At 47.8% G+C, this 9148-nt stretch overlaps 1 protein-coding gene across 1 annotated transcript in view; it reads left to right on the forward strand.

Moving 5' to 3' along the window:
* Positions 1-9148, forward strand: part of ADAP2 (ArfGAP with dual PH domains 2) — a 57084-nt gene that overhangs the window by 7262 nt on the left and 40674 nt on the right. The window contains exons 5-6 of the mRNA XM_011937700.1: positions 4500-4579; positions 6976-7088. Coding sequence (XP_011793090.1) covers positions 4500-4579; positions 6976-7088 — 193 coding nt within the window. The remainder of the gene's footprint in view (positions 1-4499; positions 4580-6975; positions 7089-9148) is intronic.

Here is a 9148-nt window from a genome sequence, read left to right on the forward strand (position 1 = left end):
AGATATCACTGAAAATGCCAGCAATTTTTCGTATATAACTGGGATTCAGTCAAAATTTATCAGACATGCCAGGGAACAGAACCAAATGACTGATATCTGGCCACTGCACTCCAGCCTGGGTGACAGAGCGAGACTCCGTCTTCTCAAAAAAAAAAAAAAAAAAAAAAAAGTGAGAAATATGTCCAGGGCTCTGCCACCTCAGCTCAGGTTGGCTCTGAACAACTTGCCTGAGCTGCAGATCCCTAAATAATAACCATAAAAATAAGAATAATAGCCATACACAATGGCCAGTGCCTGTAATCCTAGCACTTTGGGAGGCTGAGGTGGGAGGATCGCTTGAAGACAGGAGTTCAATGCCAGCCTGAGCAGTACAAGACCCTGTCTCTACAAAAAATACAATAAAATAAACTTAGCCAGGGCATAGTGGCACATGGCTATAGTCTGAGCTACTAAGAAGACTGAGGTAGGCGGATTGCTTGAGCCCAGATTGCAGTGAGCTAGGATCACATGTGTCATTGCCCTCTAGTGTGAGTGACAGAGTGAGACCTAGCATTAAAAAAAAAAAAAAAGTAGCTACTGGCTGGATGCAGTGGCTCATGCCTGTAGTTCCAGCTACTCGGGAGGCTAAGGCACGAGAATTGTTTGAACCCGAAGGCGGAGGGTGCATTGAGCCAAGATCGCTCCACTGCACTCCAGCCTGGGCAACAGAATGAGACTCTGTATCAAAAAAAAAAAAAAAAAGAAAAGGCCGGGTGTGGTGGCTCACACCTGTAATCCCAGCACTTTGGGAGGCCGAGGCGGGTGGATCGCTTGAGGCCAGGAGTTCAAGACCAGCCTGGCCAACATAGTGAAATCCCGTCTCTACTAAAAATAAAAAAAATTAACTGGGCATGGTGGCGTGTGCCTATAGTCCCAGCTACTTGGGAGGCTAAGGCAGGAGAATCGCTTGAATCCGGGAGGTGGAGGTTGCAGTGAGCAGAGATCACTCTACTGCACTCCAGCTTGGGCAACAGAGTGAGACTTTGTCTTAAAAGAAAAAAAAGCTACTAATATTATTGAGCTTTGCTTAAGTACTAGGTCCTATGCAAAATGCTTATGCATGTGTTTGTTTAATTCTCTCAACAACCCTACAAGTACTGCTATTATCCTTATGCTATAGATGAAAAAACCTGAGGTTTGTGGAGGCAGAACTGGTCTAGCCTGTCTGACAGCAGGGCCTGGGTGACTGTGTCATGGCATTGGGAGAATTCAATATAAGAGGGGCACTTTGAAGCAGCAGGAGGGTTCAGGTCCCCTGGAGGTGAGGGTTAGTGTGGCACTGGTACCTAGTGGCCCTGGACCTCTTGCAGATCTGACTGCCTGAGCCTGAGACTCCTTCCCAGGGACTTAGACTCGCCACCAGGGCTGCTAGACAGTGCCTTGTGTAAATGGGGAGAAGGAATCCCTTTAGGCTGACCCAGCCTCATAGGGGGTATGTCTGGCAAATGGAAAGCAGCTGCATTTCAGCTGCCAAGCCTCAGCAAGGTGCTTTTGTGCAGCACACAGACTATATAACCATACCTAGTGGTCTTGTAATTTCTCAGTGCTTAGACAATTAAGAGCTAGTAACGTACTCTGGAGTGGCTGGAGAAGAACAGCTTTCTACTTGGAAGACCTGAGTTTTGTTTCCCAGCTCTACTATGACCTAGCTGTGAGGACGTGGGCAAGTCAGCAAATCTCTCTGATTGTCAACATCCTCATCTCTGAAATGTAGACAATGATGCCTGCATCACAGCATAGTTGTAGAGATTACATGAGATAACTTACGTCGAACCTTTCACATGCCACCCGACACACTGGTTTGAATCCGTTTCACCGTGTCTGCTTCAGAATGCTACCTGTCCATGGCCAGCTGTGGGGTGTGCTGGCTCAACTTGAGAGGGCCTGTCTCATCTTGGCTCACTGCTGCCACTCTGCCCTTTGCTCCAACCACTCAGTAAACAGCTGCTCTGTGCTAGGCTTCCTGCCGGCACTACACAGACATTACTCGCCATGACTCCAGCAGCAGCCCTGCACTTTAACCCTTTTTATCTGAGTACTAATGGCCACCTCCAGGACCAAGATGGGTGGCCCTTGGTCTCCATTCCTTCTCTCAGCTCTGATCTTGTGTCCAGGTTTCCACCCTCATGGTGGGCCAGGTGATACTCCTCAATGATCTGTGGGCTGTGCACTAGGAAGGACTCTCTCTTTCCTTCTTTCCTTCTTTCCCTCTTTCCCTCCTTCCCTCTTTCCCTCCTTCCCTCCTTCCCTCCTTCCCTTCTTCCCTCCTTCCTTCCTTCTTTCTTTCTCTCTTTCTTTCTTTCTTTTATATAGAGACAAAGTTTCACTCTGTTGCCCAGGCTGGAGTTCAGTGGCACAATCATGGCTCTCTGCAGCCCTGACCTCCTCGGCTCAAGTGCTCCTCCCACCTCAGCCACCCAAGTAGCTGGGACTACAGGTGCATGCCACCACGCCCGGTTAATTTTTGTATTTTTGTGTTTTTATTTTTGTAGAGATGAGGTTTCATCATGTTGCCCAGGCTGGTCTCAAACTCCTGAGCTGAGCTGAAGCCATCTGCCTGCCTTGGCCTCCCAAAGTGCTGGGATTACAGGCATGAGTTACCATGCCCAGCCTGGACTCTTGATTATAAGTATTAGAAACTTTATTTATTTGTGTATTTATTTATTTTTGAGACAAAGTCGTGCTCTTCCACCCAGGCTGGAGTGCAGTGGCATCGTCTCAGCTTACTGCAACCTCTGCCTTGTGGGTTCAAGCAATTCTCCTGTGTCAGCTTCCCAAGTAGCTGGGATTACAGGCACGTGCCACCACGCCCAGCTAATTTTTGTATTTTTGGTAGAGCCGGAGTTTCACTATGTTGGCCAGGCTGGTCTTGAACTCCTGACCTCAAATGATCTGCCCGCCTTGGCCTCCCAAAGTGCTGGGATTACAAGTGTGAGCCACTGCACCTGGCCAGAAACCCAATTTAAACCAGCATAAGAAAAAGATGATTTTGTGGGTTCTGGGGATCAGACTACCAGAAGGACAGTGGTGGAGCTGGCCTCAGGAAGGACCGAGTCAGGAGCTCCAACACCTTCAGGTCTCTCATACTCTCTCTGGCTCTCTTTCCTCCTTCTCTCAGCCAGGCTTCCTTCACACAGCTGGCAGCAAGGCCACAAGCAGGTGTCAGGCTATACCTTCCAGCGTGGCTCTGGAGAAAGCTCCATCATCGTCTCCTTCACTTTTGACCCTCTCGGTCCACACAGCCCAGAGCAGCAAAGAGCTCTGACTTACCAGGTTGGGCCAGATGCCCAGCTCTAGGTCATTCTTGTGGTTATGGGGTGAGGTCATATACACCTTGGAACGTTTCCCTGGAAAAAGTGAGCGGGAACCAAACAATTAAAATAACTCCACTCTCGGCTGCATGGTTTTTCTGCAGGACTCATGGATGACAATTTCTGATTGAGGTCACATTAAACACCTACTATGTGCTGAGTAGGTGCTAGGCCCTTTATATACATTTAAACCTCTCAACAACCCTGAGGGCTAAGTGAGTATAACAATAGTGGCCCATTCCCCAAATTCAGAGGAGTTGGGTAACTTGCTCATGATCACATGGTGGATAAATGATAGAGTGAGACCAGGTCCCAGGTGGTCGGATCCTAAGATGACTGCTCTGTCCAGTGTAGCCTGCTCAGACTTCATGGGCAGGCACAGGAAGAGGCTCCTGGACTCTCCTGCCTAAGCTCATGAACACGCAGTGGGAGCAGGCGGTGTCGATGGTCCAGGGGAGCCAGTATCTGTTTCATTGACCTAGAGAGCTGATACTGGGATTGGAACAGCTCAGTGGTTCTCATATAGCCCACTGGGAGAAATAATTCCCCCAGAGGACATTTGGCAATGCCTGAAGACATTTTTGGGTACCACAGCTGGGGAGGGGTTCTACTGGCATCTAATGGGTAGAGGCCAGAAATGCTGCTAAACATTCTATGGAGCATGGGACAACCCACAGGACAGCACAACAAGGAATTCTCCAACCCCGAATGTTAATAGTACGGAGGCTGAGGAATCCTAGGTAGCTGGAGCAGGCAGTGAGGCACTGCTGTGATGTACCCACCCTCAACTGCAAGGTCTTGGAAAAGAATGCATCAGTCCAGGCATGGTGGTAATCCCAGCACTTTGGGAGGCTGAGGCAGAAGGATCGCTTGAGCCCTGGAGTACAAGACCAGCTTAGGCAGTATAGGGAGACCCCCATCTCTACAAAAATGTAAAAATTAGCCGGGTGTGGTGGCGCATGCTTGTGGTGGTCCCAGCTACTTAAGAGGCTGAGGTGGGAGGATCACCTGGGTCTAGGAGGTCTAGGCTGCAGTGAGCCATGATCACACCACTGCACTCCAGCCTGGGCAACAGAGTGAGACCCTGTCTCAAAAAAAAAAAAAAGACAATGCATCAAATGCAGCTGACCACAGGCTCTCTCTTTTTAGGGTCTTAAAGGAACAATGGATTCGAGCTAAGTATGAGAGACGGGAATTTATGGCTGACGGGGAAACCATCTCACTCCCAGGTAAAGTTATTTCCATCATCTTTTGAAATCTATGTTTTAATGAGCTCTAGAAAGACAAAGTGCCTAAATATTAGGAGCAGGATCCATCCAAGAGATGCCTGCTGTCCTCACTCTGGCCACAGAGGCCAAGGTGTGGGTTCTTCTGACTTTGAAATAACAACACATCAGCTCATGGGGCTTTATGCTCTGAGTAGCAGAGAAACATATTTGTCTCAGCAGGATCAAAAGTGTGTACAGACTTTTTTTTTGAGACAGGGTCTTACTCTGTTGTCCAGCCTGGAGTGCAGTGGCACGATCACAGCTCACTGCAGCTTCACTCTCCCAGGCTCACATGATCCTCCCACCTCAGCCTCCCAACTAGCTGGGACTACAGGCGCATGCCACCATACCTGGCAAATTTTTGTGGGTTTTTTTTTTTTTTGGTAGAGATGGGGTTTCACCATGTTGCCCAGGCTGGTCTTGAACTCCCGAACTCAAGTGATCCTCCCACTTTGGCTTCCCAAAGTGCTGAGATTACAGGCGTGAGCCACTGTGCCCAGCCAGACTCTTTTTCTTTTCTTTCTTTCTTTTTTTTTTTTTGAGATGGAGTCATGCTCTTGTTGCCCAGGGTGGAGTGCAGTGGCATGATCTTAGCTCACTGCAGCCTCTGCCTCCCGGATTCAAATGATTCTCCTGCCTCAACCTCCTGAGTAGCTGGGATTACAGCATCATGCTTGACTAGTTTTTGTATTTTTAGTAGAAATGGGGTTTCACCATGTTGGCCAGGCTGGTCTTGAACTCCTGACCTCATGATCTGCCCACCTCAGCCTCCCAAAGTTCTGGGATTACAGGTATGAGCCACCGCGCCCAGCGTCAGACTCTTAATATAAATTGCAGGAAGACTCCTCCACTGGATAAACCAATTAGGAAAAGATGTCCCTGCTCCTGGTGAACTTTGTTCCTAGTGCAGCTCAAGGCTTGGTGAGGAGCATGGGCTTAAATTCAGCCTCCCTTTCGACCATTGTGCAGGGTACAACCTCTTCTGTGGCCTTGGATCTGTGGCAGTTTCACCCCTCCTGTCCTGAGTCCAAGCTGACTCTGACCCAGACAGTAAAGTATACAAAACCATTCTTAGAGGGCCAGAGGCAGTGCTCAGCTCTCCTGGCTACCAGGACCACAAATGATTCTATTTATTATGTATTTATTTATTGAGTCAGAGTCTCACTCCGTTACCCAGGCTGGAGTGCAGTGGCATGATCTCGGCTCACTGCAACTTCCACATCCCAGGTTCAAGTGATTCTCGTACCTCAGTCTCCCGAGTAGCTGGGAACAGGCACGCACCACCACACCTGGCTAATTTTTATATTTTTAGGAGAGACAGGGTTTTGCCATGTTGGCCAGGCTGATCTCGAATTCCGACTTCAAATGATCTGTCTGTCTTGGCCTCCCAAAGTGTCAAGATTACAGGCGTGAGCCGTTGCACCCAGCCCATAAATTATTCTTCAAACCAGCAGATGCCTGGAGGGCACTCATTGTTTCTTTCTGTTCTTTTTTTTTTTTCCGAGATGGAGTCTCACTCTGTCACCCAGACTGGAGTGCAGTGGCGCAATCTTGGCTCACTGCAATCTCCCCCTCCCGGGTTCAAGTGATTCTCCTGCCTCAGTCTCCTGAGTAGCTGGGATTACAGGCATGTGCCACCAAGCCCAGCTAATTTTTGTATTTTTAGTAGAGACGGGGTTTCATCATGTTGGTCAGGCTGGTCTTGAACTCCTGACTTCGTGATCCGTCCGCCTCGGCCTCCCAAAGTGCTGGGATTACAGGCGTGAGCCACCGCCCGGCCTTATTTCTATTTTATTTATTTATTTTTTTTGAGACGGAGTCTCGCTCTGTCGCCCAGATTGGAGTGCAGTGGCCGGATCTCAGCTCACTGCAAGCTCCGCCTCCCGGGTTTAAGCCATTCTCCTGCCTCAGCCTCCTGAGTAGCTGGGACTACAGGCGCCCGCCACCGCGCCCGGCTAGTTTTTTGTATTTTTTAGTAGAGACGGGGTTTCACCATGTTAGCCAGGATGGTCTCAATCTCCCGACCTCGTGATCCACCCGTCTCGGCCTCCCAAAGTGCTGGGATTACAGGCTTGAGCCACCGCGCCCGGCCCGGCCTTATTTCTAAAGTCTCATTAGGTTGATGTCAACAAGAAGTTGGGCAGGACCATATGTATTGAGTATGTATTTAGGTGTCTTTCAGAATCAGTCCAGTATCTCAGGACTTTGCCTTCTTAAGGGTCTTCTTATGAGACAGCCTGATACACAGAAGGTCAAGGAAGGAAGGTTTTCCACCCTTGAGAACCTCAGAAATTCCTGAGCTGCTTGTGCATCTTAAGGTCACATGTGTTCACTCTTTGTCATCCTTGCTGCTTAAGGTAACCGAGAAGGATTCCTGTGGAAGCGAGGAAGGGACAACTCACAGTTTCTGAGAAGGAGGTTTGTACTTCTGGCAAGAGAAGGCCTCCTGAAGTACTACACAAAAGAAGGGGTAAGATGCCAGACCAACGAGAGCAGGTGCCTTCCTAAGCACTCTCACTTAACTAAGGTCTACATTCTAACCAGTGGTGCCTTTTCTTGTAGATAATCTCAGCCCCTGAGAGTTAGGCACAACATTTGGCTACTTTTCCTTGGTTATACAGTAAACTAGCCCACTAAAAATCACAATTTCTGTCCACCTAGAATCGGCTTAGACAGGTCCATGTTTAAGCCTTTGATGACCACTTGGTTTTGCTTCATTTATTCATTCACTTAAGAAACATTTATTGAGTATCTACTGTGTGCTAGACATTATTCTAGGCACTGAGGATACAGCAGGGAACTAAACAAAACTCTTGTTCTCAGGGAGCTTTCAGTCTAGTGAAAGGAAAGAACTCCATAATCAAAACATCAATATATAATATACCAGGAGGCAATAGTTTTATAAAGTAAAATAGAAGCGGCTGCACACAGTAGCTCACATCTGTAATCCCAGCACTTTAGGAAGAGGTTGAGGCAGGGGGATTGCTTGAGTTCAGGAGTTTGAGATCAGCCTGGGCAACATGGTGAAACCCCATCTCTACAAAAAATACAAACATTAGCTGGGTCAAGCACATGCACTTTTGTGTGGTGGCGCATGCCTGTAGTCCCAGCTACTAGGGAGTCTGAGGTGGGAGAATTGCTTGAGCATGGGAGGTCGAGGCTGCATTGAGCTGAGACTGTGCCACTGTACTCTAGCCTGGGTGACAGAGTGAGACCGTGTCTTAAAAAGAAAAAAAAAAAAAAGGTAAAAAAGCAGAGAGTGAGAAGATAGAGAACAACGAGAGTGTGTCAGGGAGTCAGGGAGTGCTGCCGCAGAGTGATCACGGAAGGCCTCTCTGGTGACATTTGAACAGATAACTGAACAAATGTGAGCATTGAGTGACATGGCTATGTGGAGGAAGAGTAGAAGTGGGAGCAACAGTATGTGCAGAAGCCCTGAGCACATGTATGGTCAAACGCCTACACCTTTGTACCGATTTGAGAAAGATGATCCCTGTAAGAGGGTGCAGCCCCTGGGGCCCAGTCTCAAAAATCAGAAGCCTGGTTTGCAGTTACCAGTCAGCTAGGCACTTTTTACACAGTGCGCAAACTACTTAACCATAAGCTGCAGCCCCGGCCCTGAGCTAGAAGTGTGTTTGTTGGGTATAGGGCATCAAGGAGGGCAGAGTAACTTGTGTAGAGTGAGCAAGGAAAAGGGTGGAGGGAGATGAAGTCACATGGTGGAGGGCCTTGTAGGTCACAGCAAGACGGGATTTCTTTTGGTAACAGTTTATTGAGATATAATTCACATACCATATAATTCACCCATTTAAAGTATGCAGTCAATTGACTTTTAGTATATTCACAGAGTAGTACAACTATCACCACAATTCAGTTAAAAACTTTAAACCCCTTATCCCTTAGCTGTAATCCCCTGCCTCACCCCACCACTAGCCCTAGGCAACCAACAACCTACTTTCTATCTCTATGGATTTGCCTAATCTGGTTTATTTTGTTTTATTTTATTATTTTATTTTATTTATTTTTTTAGAGACAGGGTCTTCCTCTGTTGGCCAGGCTGGAGTGCAGTGGTACATTCATAGCTCACTGCAACCTTAAATTATTGGCCTCAAGTTCTCCTCCTGCTCCGGGCTCTCAAAGCACTGGGATTGCAGATGCATACCACTCCACCCAGCTAATTTTTATTTACTCATTTATTTTTGTAGAGATAGGGTTTTGCTTTGTTGCCTAGGCTGTTCTCAAACTCCTGGCTTCAAGCAATCCTCCGCCTCAGCCTCCCAAAGTACTAGGATTATAGGTGTGAGCCGCTGCACCAGGCCCATATCTGTTTTTTTATTATAGCCATCTTCGTTGGTATGAAGTCGTATCTCACTGTGGTTTTGATTGGTGTTTCCCACATGGCAAATGATGTTGAGCATCTTTTTAATGTGCTTAGTGGCCATTTGTATATCTTATTTGTAGAAATGTCTATTCAGATCCTTTCCCCATATTGGTCGGGCGCGGTGGCTCATGCCTGTAATTCCAGCACTT

Source organism: Colobus angolensis, unplaced genomic scaffold (genome assembly GCF_000951035.1).
Source record: "Colobus angolensis palliatus isolate OR3802 unplaced genomic scaffold, Cang.pa_1.0 Scaffold167, whole genome shotgun sequence".
Lineage (NCBI taxonomy): Eukaryota > Metazoa > Chordata > Mammalia > Primates > Cercopithecidae > Colobus > Colobus angolensis.